The sequence below is a fragment of the Neopsephotus bourkii genome, unplaced genomic scaffold (genome assembly GCF_033783945.1).
Source record: "Neopsephotus bourkii isolate Nb327-2 ecotype Australia unplaced genomic scaffold, CSIRO-AGI_Nbou_v1 NB_1292, whole genome shotgun sequence".
NCBI lineage: Eukaryota > Metazoa > Chordata > Aves > Psittaciformes > Psittacidae > Neopsephotus > Neopsephotus bourkii.
Genome location: NW_026901776.1, coordinates 5,717,081 through 5,734,762, shown reverse-complemented (window position 1 = coordinate 5,734,762; position 17,682 = coordinate 5,717,081). Strand labels below are relative to the sequence as shown.

At 41.7% G+C, this 17,682-nt stretch overlaps 1 protein-coding gene across 1 annotated transcript in view; it reads right to left on the bottom strand.

The window, feature by feature from the left end:
• PRKD3 (protein kinase D3) overlaps nt 1–15,213 on the bottom strand; it is a 41,203-nt gene extending 25,990 nt beyond the window's left edge. Inside the window, exons 1-3 of the mRNA XM_061365831.1 lie at nt 15,078–15,213; nt 11,299–12,325; nt 1,518–1,656 (exon numbers count right to left, since the gene is read on the bottom strand). Coding sequence (XP_061221815.1) covers nt 1,518–1,656; nt 11,299–11,589 — 430 coding nt within the window. The 5' untranslated portion in view covers nt 11,590–12,325; nt 15,078–15,213. The remainder of the gene's footprint in view (nt 1–1,517; nt 1,657–11,298; nt 12,326–15,077) is intronic.
• Between the last annotated feature and the right edge of the window lie 2,469 nt (nt 15,214–17,682).

Sequence of the window (17,682 nt, the reverse complement as noted above, 5' to 3'; positions counted from 1 at the left end):
CTTTATTGAGGAAAAAATCTGTTGGGGTCAGTAGGTTAATGGCCACAACTAATCAACAGTATGAGTCACAATGCTGAAAACCTCACTAACTTGAGAAGGTGAATACATCAGACATTGCTAAAATCAACAATGTTTGAAAAAGCAACTTAATTTTCAAGCTGTTTTGTAACCCACAAAACTTTCAAATAAAGGACAGTTCTACAGATTATTAGATTTTTATCTTCTAAAGGACCTTTTCAGTAAAAGCTAGTTACACTGATCTTTGTATATCAAAACAGAACTGTATAGTTTCCATGTAACACTGGAAGTTTCATTAGTAATGTTCTTTTTCTTAAGCATAGATGTATTTAAATGAATTTTTTCCTGTTTCTTTGGAATGTAAATTAAAGAGAAAAAAAAAAGTGCTGTATTTTACATTAACGTTACCTTGCCCTGATGGCAAGGTAACTATTGCCATCTATGACCAAATGCTATGCTTTGATCAAATATGTACTAACATTTCAGATTCAGATTCCCATGTCTCAGTTTTAAAACCCTACTGAAAGAGACTTATATCTTCAAAACAGCTTATTTTCTGGTGGTCTGTTTATAAGGAAACAGTCAGACTGTCGAGGCACACACAAAAATTTTCCAAATACGCCGTTCACCAGAAGCAATGAAAAGCTCAAACCAAGATGATCAACTTGGTCAATCATCCCTGACATGCCTAGAAAAGTAGGTGCTGAAATGAAGAGAAGGATCTCAGCCTCACAACTCTGGAAATCACACATTAGTGATCCAATTTTCAAATCTAATCCCACAACAGCCAAGAGATGTCCCTTTCTAAAACATAACTTCTGTTTGGCACTTCATCCTCAAAGTCTGAAAGAACAGCTTGATGCTAGTTCAGCTTTTATTCTCAGCTGGCTTTTGGTTGAATTTGACACAGTACTGATGAAACACCACTCATATCAGCTAGGATTTGGGGGGAGGAGGGGTGTCCTCATTAGCGAGGAGTACTACAGGTTAATAATACCCCTCTAAGGACTTTATTGTTCAGAAGAAACTGTTTTCAAGTACTACAGTAACCCTTAAGAGTCTGTCCTTACAGGTATGATTCAGCGACTACATTTCCATCAAGCCTTTTAGCAGTATAAACCGTGAATGGCAAAAGCTACAGAATAAAGATAGATCTGAGCAAAAGAAAGCAAATGACAGGGTCGAAATACCAAATTCTGAATCCTACCTGCATTTCAGCTTCAACAATTACAATAATAAACTTATATAATTATAAATCTAATAATTCAGATTTATTTATAATAATAAATCTGAAGATTAAAACATGACAAAGAAACTAACAAAACTCAGTACTGAAACATCAGTACCACTTGTGTTTTCTTGGAAACCTTTAACCCAAAACAGTCATCCAGCAAGAGATTCAAGTCAAAGACCTCAAGGCATGATGATCGTGTTCCATAAAGTCCTGTTTCATATTACCTGTTGAATAAAGTACTGTTCACTATTACAACAATACCTACCAGAGAGCACAACCTCAACAAGATCTCCCTCGTGTATCTCTTCTGCTGATGTAATTCGTTGCAAAATATTATCAGAGTTCAGGTCATGGCGGAAAAGGAGAATTTTGTCATACATGCCAAAGAAACCACACTCTGGGAACTGCAACAGAAAGCAAACTCTAAATTAACACATGCTGTCCGATAATCCTATCCATAAATGCTTCTAGTAACAGCTACAGAACTTGAGATCTTTAAGTGTTCCATGAAAACAAAACTGATCTGCTTATTTTTGAGGAACTGAAACATTTTCTGCGCTGAAATGCAGCATAAAGAAAACAAACAAAAACTGAAAAATAACCCATGCCAAAACAAAACCTGTAAACCAAATCAACACCAACTTCTTCTTCCCCTTTCCCCCCAACCAAAAGTGACACTTTTTTCAAAGCTGAAAAGAATAAATGTTAGAGTTTCTGTTTCTTTGGGTTTTCAGTCTCTCAGACCTGCATAATCAGTCTGGCACGTGAAAGTCAATGCAGACCTAACTCACACACCAGCACCTGTAAGGTTTACTTCAGAGATTCTGGTCAGGCAGGTATTTAGCTTGAGACATCCCACTAGCACCTGCCACACTATTCTTGAGAGACAAGCCAAAAGAAGCTCAATGTCATTGTTCTACAGCAGTTTACATCCACAGATGCAAGAAAAGGAAAACTCGATTCCATGCATGGACAGAAAATAATTCTGCAAATCCACGTAGGGAATAGATAGGCTAAGTAACATACCATTTCCCTGTATACTTCACTGAGAATAGCTTTCTCAGACTGTATTTTCCCCACTCTTCAAAATACTGTCAAGTGTGAGTAAAACGTCATAAAATAAAAAGTTTAAAGCAAACAGTTCATAGAGGAAAAAAAGAGCAGGAATAGACTCTCAGAAGAGTGAGTAGGAATCAAACAGCTCCTTTGGCCTTTTTGCTTAAAATAACTTATAGTGGGAACACATACAGGAAGAATATGGGGAAAAATATGGAAAAGCAAACCACAAATTTTCATTTAATTAGGTACCAAACTACACTTTGGTAATTTAGATCTTACACAGTCAGTAAGTAGCAGGGTCTAAACTGCATGAAGCTTGTGGTATATTAATTGTCAGTTAGACTTGTTTCTACCAAATCAAAGACATAACGAAGGTATCAGTCACACCCATTGTTTTCACACTCCCTTCCCATTCAGAGAGAAAACAATTTCCTCTTTCCGGTAGCAATTTTGTCCAAAATACTAAGTTGGCTTTCTCTGTTCTGGTGTGCACACCCTACACATTTACATTACACATAATGCTGAAGAATCCCCATGCTCTGGAAAGCATAAAATCTGCATGGACAGTCACGAAGAGAGGCAGAACTTGTGCCATTTAAGCCGTGCAAAAGGAAAAGACAGACCTGATGAAATTATACTGACACCAGTAGATATTTTATCCACAGCAGAAAGAAACTGATTCACTGGGCTGATGCCAAAGCAGCAGGCTGCTTCCTCTGTCTCCCAGCTCACGCTTAGGTTCCCTACTTAAATCTGACACTCTCATATACTCTGTACAGTAGCCATGACAGTACAGATATGACAGCATCATTATAGTCCCCTAAACCAGATGTTTTTTAAACCTTTATACAATAAAATCCTATTGCTTAAAATTCCTTGGGTCACCTGGAATTACCTGTAAAAACTCTTATCATATTATGTTCCAGTATACTCATCCGCTGTATCAAGTTTACAGAACCACTTACCACAGATTTTAAGGAACCTCTAAGGTATTTCACAGGTTTAAGTCTCTAAGTCTCTCTCACTGGATGTGTCTTTGTTTCTCTTTTTTCCAGTCTCTGAGACCATAAACCTATCACACAGCTGCCAGAACATCCCTACACATAATCCCTCATCCCAGTAACCAGAGGTCACATAATCACATACCAAGAAGTACTTACTTTAAATACCATGACCATGTGCATTTATCCATTCTAATGTAAAAATCTTGGACTTATTAAAATGTCTGAAACATACCATTAATTTTGGTGACTAAAAAGCATTAGCTAATATACAAAACTTACAGATAGATACTCAAATCCCCTTTGTGATATCAAGTGTAATAATTTAAAATATGAGACATTACATTCCCTAGAAAGCAGCATCAAAATTAATTCCAAAATTTGTAAATAACAGTATAATGGCTATAATTAAGATTTGGTTTTCCAGACAAAGGCTAAATGAATTGTTACAGAATAAAAGTATTGTTAAAAATAAAATAATAAAAAAAAACAAAAACAAAAACAAAAACAAACCAAACAAAATCATCTATTATAGACCATTAGAAGTGTTGGCATCAACATCCTCCTTTGGTTCCATGTTAATTAAATTGACCTTTTAAGCTGCGTGCCATGAACACATATTGATACCGTAGTGACATGTTTTACTGCCCTCTTCTCTCACAAGTAGTATACATACACATGGATGAAATGACTGTGAAATGTTGCCTGTTTTTTTAACTGTAATGTAATGGTTAACCTCCTGAAAGACTGTTCTCATCAGAACAATTGTCTGGTCATGCCCTGTGCCTGATCATCACCATCTGTCCTATCTTTTCATTAAATTCCATTTCTAAGTATTTTCCTGGAGGATGGGTTCTCATTCTGAGCACATGTGCATGTACCGAGGGGGATGTGAGTTCCAGCAAACTGGAGTCAGACCACAAGACCCATGTGGTGTCAATGGTGCCAGCAATTGGAGAGACTAGAGTAAAATCAAGAGTGTGAATATCCAGGTGCCAACTGGATATTCAACCAAGGTGCAACTAGAAAGATCAAGATTAAGCAGCACCTACTGGGCCTGAGAGTACCTGAGCCCAGCTGCTGGAGGCATCCACTTTTTCGGTGGTGGTGTTGTTCTGTTGGGGGTTTTGTTTCTGTGTCTTTCCACTAACCAACCTTTAACCTGAACCACCAGAGGAAGGTACAGTATGAGACCATTTGCGCTGTCTGTGTTAATGGGAGTGCTGTGTGTCTGCCTGTGTTGACCTTTGTGTCCATATGTGTGTGTTGCAGACCTGTATCCAAGTTGTACACCGGTATCCAAGTGCCTGTGCCTGCTAGGAATAGATGGTCAGTCTTGCTGCTGACTGGACCTGGGTATGGAGCTGTTGCAGCCTTGTCTCTGCCAGGAGGCTGTTGAATTCAGTCGTCCCCAGCTAAACTTTTCAAGTTTGATGAACAAGTCCCACCCTTACACACACACTTCACCCCAAGATTCCCCTGTGATTAAAGCACAGACCCCAACAGCAAGATGCCTGTCTGACCACTCCTTTCCACACACTTCAGCTCAGACTCTGCTCTGCCCCCACTGGAGTCCTGTGCCCCGGGCACTGGAAGCACTGGCTGGCTGCTCTCCACACGGCCGGCCCTGATGAGCTGCAGGTGGCCCGTCACAGCCTGCGTCTAAGGCACTTGGCCAGGCTTCCATGGGGGAGCTGTGCAGGCAGCTTGGCTCCTCACACACTGCAGCGCCCTGCTCACTCTTCCGCTCCTCAGCACATACGGGAATACAGCATTCCTTGCTAGCACCTTAGCCAGAAGGCTATGTGCGGACTGCTGGCCAACAATAACCTCATCGATTAACAAGGGGTTTATGTCAAGTGGTATCTTTTAACAGAATTTTTACGCAAAGCTTAAACTATGTTCAAGTTGTACACTACCAAATTTTTCTCTCTTGTACTGCAGCGAAGTACAGCTTTTAGAGCCTTCCTTATGCTCAGTTACATGAAGCTGTTAAGGAAGAACACTGTCCAGCTCCTCTGAAGTGTTAAGAGCTCATAACGTAACTTGAAAACAAAACTTGACGCAGAATTTTTTTAAGACTGTTTCATTTTATGGGATTATACAGCCATTACTTTCCTGCATAAAAACCCAAAGTATGTGCACAGTGACTCAGAACACATAAATGGCTAATCCCAGTGTTACTATATTTCCTAAAAGCAAAACGGAGATTGTTCCCAGTGTTAACAGCTCCAAAAGAGCATCTAACTACAGGAAATCACTTGCGGGAAGTCTACTTATGTAACAGACTGTGCCAAAATGAATCTCTGGTACACCAGTATCAACTACTTAGGTAAAGAATGTAGGCAACCCCTAGCACTTGCACAAGTAAAACTACTAGAGCATTACTGCAGTTACACTGAGGAAAACCAATTGGTGTTACCTAGACTGCTTATACTGTAAGTATTACAGCATGTCTAGTTTTAATGGATAGTGCAGTACACCGTTCTTTTTACCCAGAACTCAATATACAGCAGCCAGTATTGCTGGAGCAAAATACAACTGAGGCTTCTTTCTATCTTGGCAGAAAGTGCAAAATCCTTCAAGTTCCAGGACTTACTTTACAAAGTTCTGGACCAGTGGCCAAAAACTCACACTAGGGAAAAGCGTAGGAGGATATTGTTTCAAGGTCCAATATCTCATGACCCATCCTAACTCAAAACAAATGCTTCAAACCACCAAAAGCTAATTCCAGAGTCTAATGGTGCAAAACACCCATTACCATGGAAAGTCTCTTCATCCACTGAAATCACTCCAATCTATTACCCTGCATCCCTACCCAGCTATTCACTCCCACTCTTTAGAATAATACGCCAAATCACATTATCACACAGAGAAATTAGCTTCAAACACACTACATGAGATCTTTCCCTCACCAAATGCTTCAGTACAGACATACCTGGACTACTGCTTCGCTAGTGTTATTCCAGCATACAAACCTAATACCCCGCTGAAAATGCTAACCTGCCCAACATATACCACATCCATGCCCCCTTGTACTCCCCAGCCCCCACCTTCTCACAGGCACGTTTGCTTTTTGTGCCTCAACATTCCATTACTCTGCTAGCTTACTTAGCCCGTAAGAAGAAAGCAGATGAAAAACCAAGAAGGCAGACCAACAAAAGGAAAAACAGATTTTAGTGCAGCTGATGAACACAAAACAGTTTTAGACACATTCAAAAGTAAGTACAGTGAACTACAAGCTTAACCTAGAGAAAAACCCCAAAGGAGAGCTGCACTACTGTTACCTATTAATTACACCAAATTAAGCTGCTACTGCAAGAGTTGTAGAGATCTATTTGTAATATGGCCAGACTGTAACATGAACTTTGTAATATGACTCTCTTCTCAGTATTTTATTAGTAAAACATCTGCTAACACTTGAGAAATCATATGAAGCTTCACGTCAACACCTTTGCCACAATTTAGACAGCCATTATCATGACAGTGCCCAAACTTTTGGAAGACAGCTCATACTCACTTCACATGTTTTCAGTCTTTGCACAATGTGACACTTTAAAGTACTTTAAAATAAATTTGTCCCCCTTCTAGCTAGCTATCCAAACTACTTCAATTCAGCCACATTAAAACTTGAGTTCTTAGGTATACAAATAATACAGTTAATTGTCACTTGGTTAGAAAATTCTACAGATGTATTTGCATGTTCTTCTTTTCAGGCTTTTTTCCCCTGATTATCAAAGCAAAATATTTGATCACATATAATCTTCCTTCCCCCTCTGCCCCAGTGTATTCAATTTTTAAGGGAAACTGGCTGGTTTATCAAATAATCCAAGGATCTCAGTCATATTCCAACTACAGAAAATGAAATCGCACCTTGTCTAATTAAAATAATAGGGCAGTACTATCAAAAAAGTGCACACATATTGACAAGATCACATTCAATTCAGATTATTCAAATTCTTGACCAGGGAACACAATGTACCAGAACTACACCATTTGTAAAAAAGTGATGAATATATGAAACTACAGAAACAGTAGAAAGATGCACAAGCAGGTGTAATATGCAAAATTTAACCCTTTTTAAACACAGCTATACTTAAGTGACTGTGTTCCGAACAACCTACACAGAGTCATAAAGAAATAAATATGTGTGTACATGTTCAGTATCCGTGTAAGTGACTATCGACAGATTAAGGCCTGAATTCAGGAAATCAAAACAGCATAATGTGGGGGGAAACAACCAGGGAATTAAGACTACTAAGAAAGCATAAGTACTGTTGAGAGAGAAGAAAATATTTAAAGTAAAAAATGACACCTTAAAGACATTCATTGCCTACAGAAAGACAGACAACCCAAAAAAACCCCAACATGACAAAAACAGCCAAAAAATAAGATGAAAGAACAGAGAAGCATAAAGCAAGCCAGTAATCAAGCAGAAATTTTACAATTATGAATTTGGTGTTGATAGCCAATTATGTGTGCAGTTGAGAGTGATCATATTAGGATGAAGAAAAAACAACAAAAATATTACTGCTAGTAAAAGCAAAGACACCAAACACACTAGAGTTACCAGAACTCAAATCAAGAGTTGCTAGATAAGCGTTTCACGCCTGCACATAAGCAACACAATTTTGAGACTACTTTGAAGAAAGAAATTAAAAACCAACATATGACATATGGAAGAGTTCAGCAATAGCAGAATTGTAAAGTGTTTCTGAAGAAGGTTTAAGAGCAAACCTGAAACTGGTAGGCCACAGAAGGCAGAGTATCTGTTGGAAATGAACTAAACAAGACACAAAATAGACTACAAAATACCATGTTGGATCAAGTTTGACGAGATAAAAGATAAACAGAGTGGAAACAAGTGCATCAAACAGGAATGAAAACTAGAAATATATAAGGGCAGAGAAAGAAGAGGAAGAGAGTGAGAAAATAATTTTGGCTTGTGTTTTTTTTTTCTTCCTTTAAATTTAAAATATACGAGAGGAATATGTATGAAAATACAGAAGAAAAATCTGAGAAAGGCTTATTAATCAGTAAGACTTAAGAAATATCCCTTTGACTTTGCTAAGTGGTGATCCTTTGGTTGAGTTCAGTGAAGTATTAAAAGGAAAACGAGCTTGGGAGATTAAGAAACAGACTGTACAGGTAAACAGCATGTCAGTACTCAAGTCAAAGAGAAGACAATGGTTAGAATGGATTGCAAGGATTTCAAGCAAGCATCCTAAGGTAGGAAAGCAAAATGCAGAAAAGCACTGGAGAAAAAGCCAAAAAGAAGGATGCCAAGTATGACTGAAAATGAAAAGGATGAAAGACAGGTTTGTAGATGAAAAAGGCAGACAAGGGTAGTTTCAGAATAATGAAAGTAAATTTTCAGACAAAGTTACAGCAAGTCTTGCAGGTACTGATACTATACAAGTAATAGCACTGAACAACCACAAGTTTTTAATTTATAGCTATTAGTTTAGCTAGAACAAAATAAATAAGCTAGAGTAAAGCATTTATAGTACCGTGTGCTATAGAATTCTCAGTCTGCAGCCAGTGGAGCATCACCACACACAAGTTTCTAGTTTTGAGCCAGTAAACCCTATGTTCTACTTCATGTCCTCTCATGTGAGGAATGAAGAAACAGCATTTAAACATGAAACAGGATTATGAACTTGCCTCTGAAATATCTGATCACTGTGCAAGGCCACACACTGTCTGCAACTTATGCTATGTATTTTTCTGCTTCTGAACACACTCCCTCTATTCCAGCAGCAGTCATTTCTGTTCATGCTTTAGCTCATCTTCAGACTCCCCCTGAGAACTGTGTGTGTGGTACTGTAATAATCAGGATAAGGAATGAACAGAGAAGATAGATGCTTCAGAAGATTCATAGTTATAGTCTCAATCTAAAACTTGTGTTTCCTGAGGACTTCTATTAAGCATATCAATACACAATGCTCCCAACATAGCTCCCCAAATTTAAACACGAAAAAAGGTTTTGCTCCTCTGCTCACATTTAGAAGGTTTTAGCAGAGCTAAAAGACACATCAAATATTTGCATTACTCATCTTGCTCTCCTTGCAGACACATGCCTCTTTAGTTTCAGTTCTTCTGATGCTACTTTTAATTACGCTTTTGCAAAACCTGAACAAACTACATGCAACAGCAGTGTCTGAATCAGGAAGCACAACTGACCATCGACAGTACAGCAAGACTACCAATAGAGAAAGATCTGTGAAAACACATTAGGTAAACACAGTACTTATTTATGACACAGGACTCATTTATTACACAGTACTAAACTGCTCCCAAACACAAGTTTTTGCTAGATTGTTTTCCCCCAGCTGATTAATTTCCCTGGGCGGGGGGAAGGCTACAGATAAAGTTATTTTTCTGGAAAAAGAAGTTCAGGCAGGACTTACTGCTGCTGTCAAATAGAGGGTGGAGGGAAGATACTGCCATTTGTGCACTGGCTGCAAAACTACTTATGAAAGATAAATCCACCACACATAAGGTTGTTTCCTGATCAGTTTGCTGCCTGCAAACATGTTCTCACTGAGCAGTCATTTACTGGTAGCATCAGGCGCAGGTCAGCATACACTGAATCAAAGCCAGACAAAAGAGGACAACTGATCCTGAAAACCTCATTAATTTTGCAGCACATTAAGGCTCAGCATATAAGGTATTTCTTGAGCTATAACAGGCACTGAAGTTAAACTGAGCCTGCCAAAAGAACAGAAAGGAAAAAGAAAAATAAGCGTGAATGTTTTCATCTTTCTTTAAGAAGACAGGAAATATGCAGATGCAAAGAGAAGTTGATGCAGAAAGAAAAAGCTGTCCCTAAGATGGCTGCAAAACAGTTCACCTAACATGCATGGTACAGAAAGAAGAAAATAAAAAACTTGATCCAAATAACTTGTCTTTTCTGAAACTAACATGCTGAATTACGGTTTGGTAGCCCACAAAGTTATTATGAAATCAGCCTTCTTAACAGCTAGTTTGTAAAATAAACTAAAGATGCAGTAAGTCCTGAGGTGGTGGAAAAAATACACAAGCATATGCAAATGAGAGCTCACATAACGTTTGCTTTTATGCTCTTTCAAGCCATTATGTAAAAAAGAATCATCTAATAAAACTGATCAACTATAAACAGCAATCATAACAACAAAAGACATGGAGAAAACAATTCCCTACAAAATAAAACTACCTTTCACTCCCTCCCTCTCATCCACCCCTGGCCTTGAGGGAAAAGAGTAACTATTTCTTAATTAGGTTACGAAATAATGTTAACTGCTTTTCAGGTTGCTTAGTAAGATCTAAAATACCTAACCTAACAAAAGATAAAACTTGGATGCAAAAACCGCAAGACCAGTGTTATTTCCTTCCTAAGGAGTCAGAACCTGCAACAGCTCAACAAAGATACATCTGAAAAGCATGCTACCAGGTTTTTTTATTTCTTGGTCAACTCCCTCTTAATAGAAACTATGTCAATAACAACCCGCTCATGAAAGAGTAATGCATGCATTCCTTATATGGAAAAAAATTACAGCATTAGCTGTTTGGTGGAGGTTTTAATTATTAACTAGAAACAAAAAGAAAAGCCAGGATCTTGCAGCATGTTTCTGTAGCCACAACTGGTCCTTTCTGCCTATAGGGTTCCAAGCATACTCCTTAATAACAGTAAGTAAAAACCTAAGATGCAGTGACAATCACTGAAGGGAAAAAAAACATGTTCTTCATATTGTGAAAACTAATTCTTGCAAAAAATTCACTACTACATCTTTTACTAGCTACCACAAGCAAAAAAGTAACAGGAAGGTCTTCTTTTACGTATCTTGGGAGTCAGAAAATGTATTTGTGCATAACTGCAAGCATCTAACATGGATCTTTGTCACTGTACCAAACTTCTTGGCATATTCCAGTCACACACTTATTACTAAGCAGTCTGTTACAAAACAACTGTTGCCTTCAGCAGAACATGGCAGTGTTATACCATACCTTCTGGTAAACTATAGAGCACACAAGGTCTTTAACAGCAGAGAGGGACAGGTCCTGAGCTTCAATGGTGACAGTCTCTCGAGTGAGACCAATCTGCAGAAGGAAGGAGACCCCATGCATAGAGCCTCGGGAGTTGGTGAGGCTCTGGGTACTGAAACTGCCATTGGAGAGTCGACTGGAGAGCCCCGACTGGGGACTTGAAGACAAAGTTGGGGTCTGTGGTGCAGCAGCATGACACGTTGGTGGGGAAAACTTCTGTAAGGATGGGGGAGAAGAGTCGTTTGCTGACATCTGACTTGCTTTACTCTGCCGAGATCTCCCTAGTAGTCAAATTCTAAGAAAAATATGTTGTCAGTTCTTGGTTTGAAATGTAGAACAAGGGTAATGTAGTTTTCCCTTTCTTAATTCAGTAAAACACTGACCAGTAAAACTTAATTTTCCCTTTCATTCGGTGCAAGCCAAAGCATAAAATAATTTCAGCTGCAAGTTACGTTAAATTAAAGGTTATCTTTTTGCAGTTACAATCAGCTGATCAAAAGCAGATTGCCTGTCCTTTAGCACCACATCCAGACAACAGAGGCTTACATAAAGGCCTCGCAGAAATACATCAGCTCTGCTGCTTTATATTTGTCCTTCATTTTTATGTATTAAAAAAAAAAAAGCTGGAAACACAGATGGAAATAAATGTTGGCAGCTCATTAAAAGTATTCTCCTTCACCTAATTCCATAGATAACATCTTAAATGCAGACTCATCTTCATGTAGACAGCCTTTCAAAATAAAATAAAGAAAAAAGTGCAACAACAGAAGTCCACGTATGTGATGCACCTGCTTCTCCTTCAGAGAATCTTCTCTGACTTCACAGGACACAGTTAACTTGGAGATTCATGAAGGTATCCGGTTTCATTTTTATAAAATACTTTAGCTCATGAAACGCAGACGCAGAATGTCTGAAGACACAATCACATTCAATGTAATCTCTAGCTTCACCCAGATAATCTCCAGCATTTTGAAACGTTGTACTCTGCCTGTAGGGGAAAAGATGAAGCTGTTATTTCACACGAGTAACATGTGCATAAAATTGTACAGCAATGTCATAACCACTCTACTTCGAGTCAGCGGCATCACCAATTCCTTGTACTCAAGTATGTTGTGCTAGTAACAGTTTGCACTTGTAACTTGAATTTCAGTGTTTTCCCACCGTATGATACACAAGCCAAGTCAGACTAACACTGCCCAACGTATTATCACGTCTTTTAATTAGCAGTGATTTAGCAGCGCAAAGCACTTAACAGTTAAATGGAAAAAAAAAAGGGGGGGAGGGAGTAGACCACAGCTCTGCTCTGCAGGTGTAAACTGAGAAGCTGGTGGGAAGGGAGAGAAATTTATTAAAGGCATTGAAACGTCCAAAAATCGTAACATCAAACCTCAAAAAAACTCTATGCAGCATGTCTTCAGTGTACCATTTTAACGCTTTTATTCAAGACAACTGAAGAACGTATGGACAAGCTCTAACTGCAGCAAGATATGCATAGCATACAACTGAGCACTGGTTCTGGGGAGGGAGGAAGGGGGAGAGATGAAATAATTTAATGTTCAGATGTCTGATTAAAAGAATAAATCTGCCTACAACCTTTTAAAATAAAGCATTCCATAAGTATGGGTTCAAAATACTTGTGACAAGATGCTGTACTACCTGATTTCAAGCTTTGCATGAGTAACTGAAATGCTTGAAAATAATCATTTTTAGATTCCCCGTGTAAGTTCTGCACAGAAAAAGTTACCCATGAAAGCAAAAGAAGTTCAAGGCTGTAGATACTATGATTCACTAATAGGTTTTAAAGGAGCATAGATCCATAAATAGTACTTCATCAATAAATCAATAAGCTCACATAGTTTTTCCTTCTCTTACATGAAAATAAATAAAAATCTCAGAAAGATATTACTAAAATTAAGTGAAATGTTAGCAAAGAAATTACACAGTTTATCACACACAATATAAACCGTCCTTACTAGAAATAAAGCTGATAACTGGTAAAACAGTCCATTTAATAAATTATGCACTCCTGCTATTGACCAGTATAATAACTTGAAACTGCACTACCACTGCATTCTAAAAGTAGGTAAGGAAAGGGAGATACACAAACTGCAATACTAAGCTCCTGGTTCTGTGATAAAAATTCCTAACTCCAGAAGTGAGAATAAATTGACACCTTCTGGATTTTAAGCGCAGGTATCCACAAACAGTTGCCTTCAAATACTCAAGAGTTGATGGACATTTACCAAGGACAAATTCTGCCTCAAAGAACACACCATACAGATGAATGTCTTAAGTAGGAAGATTAAGGACAGCAACATTTAAGCACCTTTCTCGAGAGAACAGCTTCACAGCGCCTTCAGCTGTGCTTGAAGATGACTTATTTTTGCTTTCCACATACTGATCTTCTCTCCCTCACTTCTCACAGATACCAGAGACAGTAAACACAAACCCTTAGGCATCCTAATTAAAAAAACAGTAACACATAACTGACATAAAAGAAAACTGAAAAACTACATGATGTGAAAAAATTAATGGGTATACTAAGTAAGTTTAATTTAGCCAGTGAAAACATGCTGTGAAAGCTCACCTACAGCTGCCTAATGAGAATGTTAATCATATTTACCAAAAGCGTGATGCATTTGCATTTACAAAGCCTTTTATACCAAGAGTATTTGCATATAAGTCTTTTATGCAATTTACTTTTACTATGTGATAGGAAAGAATGGATCTTTCTAAGAGAGGAAAACCATACAAACTGCTCACTTTGTAGTCACAGAATCATAGAACAGTTAGGGTTGGAAAGGACCTTAAGATCACCTAGTTCCAACCCCCCTGCCATGGGCAGAGCTACCTCCCACTAAACAAACTGATTTTGAACATCAAAGTTCATATTCAATCCTAAGACTCTGTACTCAGATACATATACATATATAATCCCTACACCTGGAAAAACAGAGGCATACGGGCTAGGAAGGGAGCCCACCTGACTCTCGCCCTGCGGCACCAATTCGCAGTTATGCTTCCCAGGCTGCTCTCGCCGCAGAAGTGCTGACTCTCCCCTTCCTTTTGGGGCTGCTCCCAAACCAAGCAGCTTTCAGGCAGCTTCTCCAACATCTGGCACTTCACTCGCCCTCCTTTCCCCGCGCTACACGAGGCACGGGCTCCGAGCCGCGCTTTCAGCGGCTCCTCTCGCTCTATTACCCTCCCGGGAACTGGCCCCTTCCCCGGTTCCCACCGGACCCCGGGACCGCCCGCAGGTGCCAGGCTGGGTCTGCGGGCCGCCTCCCCGCCACCACGGCGCGGGCGGGACCGATGGAGGAACCGCGGGGACGCGTCCTGCCTGCCGCGAGTCACGCAGCCCCGTCCCGTCCCTCCCAAGTTTAAATCCCCGCTGGGCGGCCAGCCCCGCCGGCACAGCTCCCCGCGGCGCCGCTCTCCGGAGATGATGTGGCCTCGGCCCGTCACCCCCACCCCGGAGCACCCCTGCGACAGGGCGGAGCTGCCGCCGCGACGGCGCTTCCCCCACGCAGGGGGCGGTGGCGGCAGCGGGTCTCCCCTCACAGCCCCCGGGGTAGGGCCCTCGCCGGGGGTCGGCGGCGCCGCCGCTCCCGCCGCGGCAGGAACTTTCCGAGCCCGCCTCCGCCCTTCCCCGCCGCGGCGGCCCCGGCCCCTACTCCCCCCGCACGGTGCGCAGACCCCCGGCCCCAGTGCCAGCGGCACTCGTGCCCCGCCGCCCTCACCTGCGGCCCCGCCAGACGCCCGCTGCCCCCGGGCCGGAGCTGCCCCGCGCACATCTCCCCCGCCGCGCAGCCCCGCAGCTGCCCACACACACCAGAGCCGCCCGGGACGGGCTGCCGCGCGGGGGCTGACGGGAGCTGTAGTCCCGCTGCCGCGCTCTCACCCGTGGAGTCCGCCCAGGCGAACTACGAGTCCCGGCACGCCCCGCCAGAGAGGGGGCTCATCTAGAGCGGCGGCGCATGCGCAGGACTGCCAGAGAGAGTTTCCGTTAGTTTTGTTGCCCGTGGCGGGGCTGCTCTGTGCCTCTAACGGGACGGCGGGGCGGCGCCGGCGGTGCCTCAGCGCTCTCAATTTTGCGCCGGCATCCCACCGCCGCCCGCGGGCTCCAGCCTTGCCGAAACTTGGGTCCGCGTCAGTTCGCATCCGCTGCTGTGCCTCGAGTTGCGACAGTTCCTCCGCCCTCCCTGCTGTACCTCAGGCAGAGCTCCTGGCCCCCCCAGGCGGCCGCAGCCATCGGGTCCATCCTGCGCCTCTTTCGGTTCACCTCCCCGGGGCGTGCGTGGCGCAGCGCGGCCCCGCGGGGATCCCCTCGGGGCCTTGGACGAGGCCCTTCATCCCTGCACAGGAAATACTTGACCTAGTGTGTCACAGCATCACGTTGGTCTTGTTCATGGCAGCTCTGACCTGGTGGCTGCGAGTGAGCAGCGTGCCCGCCAGCCCCGCCGATGAGCCTGGAGCTGCCCGCGGGAGTTCGGGCAGCGCTTGGGGCTGTCCCTATGTGCTGCTGTGGTTCAGCTCCCCGTTAGTGCTCTTCACCCGAACCCTGCCCTTCTCCGCGTTAACGATGCCACTCTTCCATCATCAGCGAATCTCCTCACACAAGATACTCTGCAAAAGTACTAAATAAAACCAGTCACAAGGCAAAGCTGCGGTTGTAACATCCGTCCAGCCAGAGAGCTCCCTGTTAAAAGACAGCCCATAATCCTCTTTAAATTTGGGTTCAGTGTCTGCACACGAGCCTCGAAATAATATCCACTGCCATGAGGAGTGAAGTTTAAGCATACACTAGACCTAAACCACGTGGAAAAGACAAACTGTCAACAGAAATTAAAAGGCTTCTAATTCTTAGTTCAGCAAGACGCAGGAGGAGCAGATTAGTGCTTTGTCATTTACAGCGCTGTTTGTAACGTACGCTATTCATTTCCTTCATCTTGTGCTCCTGAGGCCTGGCTTAAAACCCACTGAAGCTGAGTGGAGGCTTTTTGCCTGCTTGACCCTATTTTGCATCAAGCCTTCACACAGTGCAGCTGATACAGAATGTACCCGAGTTCTGACTGGAGCCAGTTTATTTGATAAATTTGATAAATAAAGCCTGCAACTTCTGATCGAAATCTGGAACTACTTTAAACTAAAACTGTAGCAGTTAATGGTCGATTCTGCCTTTAACTGGTTTTGAATGCTAAAAACACCCTGGGACTTTTTAATGAAGGCTATTCCATGAATAGAGGGTGTTCTTGCCAAAGCTCTGCACCAGATAACTGAGCAATCTTCGTTTCCTTTTCCCTCTAAAGTGGGACTCCCACACGCCACCACTGTAAACATTGAGCTTGCCTCCATAAACATGTTTTTTGATGTTTAGCACAGCAAGAAGTCATACTCCAGAGCATTTAAAGTGCAGCAAGCTTCTCACATTCTGAGCAACAGCCCTAAAACGTAGCTGTTTATGGATGACACCAGATGGGTATTAAGTATTACCACAGTCACTGGGCAACGATTATAGTTTGCAAAGAGCTCAGCTTTATACCATCCAATAGGGTTGGTGCCATTTAATTTGCTGCCCTAAGCCATCATAGCTGCTTTTTCAGAAATTAGAACAGGAGATGGATTAGTAAAAATCAATTTATTACAGAACACAGGAAAGCATCAGCAAAAACAAAGCAAGCTGCTATGAGCATTTGTGCAGCAGTACTTCTTACTAAAGAAATACTTCTGAAGCATCTGGACACTGCTGTGATTGTAAAGATCTCTGAGTAAAACACATCTGAAAGCAGCTCTGCACTTCAGTATCTATGTATAGAGCAGAACAAACATCTGTGCATCTGCACAACTGCCGCTGTGTGACTAGTGCAGCAGCATGGCAGCATTAGCCCTCCCTGCACCAACCAACAGAGTGAGCATTCTGGTGTATGTACTGTAAGTAGCGATTTCCTGTGGATTTCATCAAAGTTCTCCAGCTCCTTTCTGGGCCCACATCGTGCCCTCAGATGGTTAGCTTGTTTTCACAGCTCAGAGCTTGCTCTGCTGAAGCTGGCTGCACTTTAAAAGTTGCTCTCTGTCTTACAGTTACATGATACCAGGAAATAGGGGAAACTTTTATTGTATGTATTTGATTTCATAAAAAATGGGGCTTGTTCTGTATGGACCACTAAGTCTGTATAGACAAATTGCATTTGGAATGAGTGTTTTATAACTCTAAAAACACGTCAAGTTTTTCCAGGTTTAAAATCCATACCATCAAACTGGGTTACAAAGAAGGCAATGTCCTAGGAGATTTGACTGCTGCCTTTGTCTGAGAAACTCCCTAAGCACATGCTGCCATGATTATTT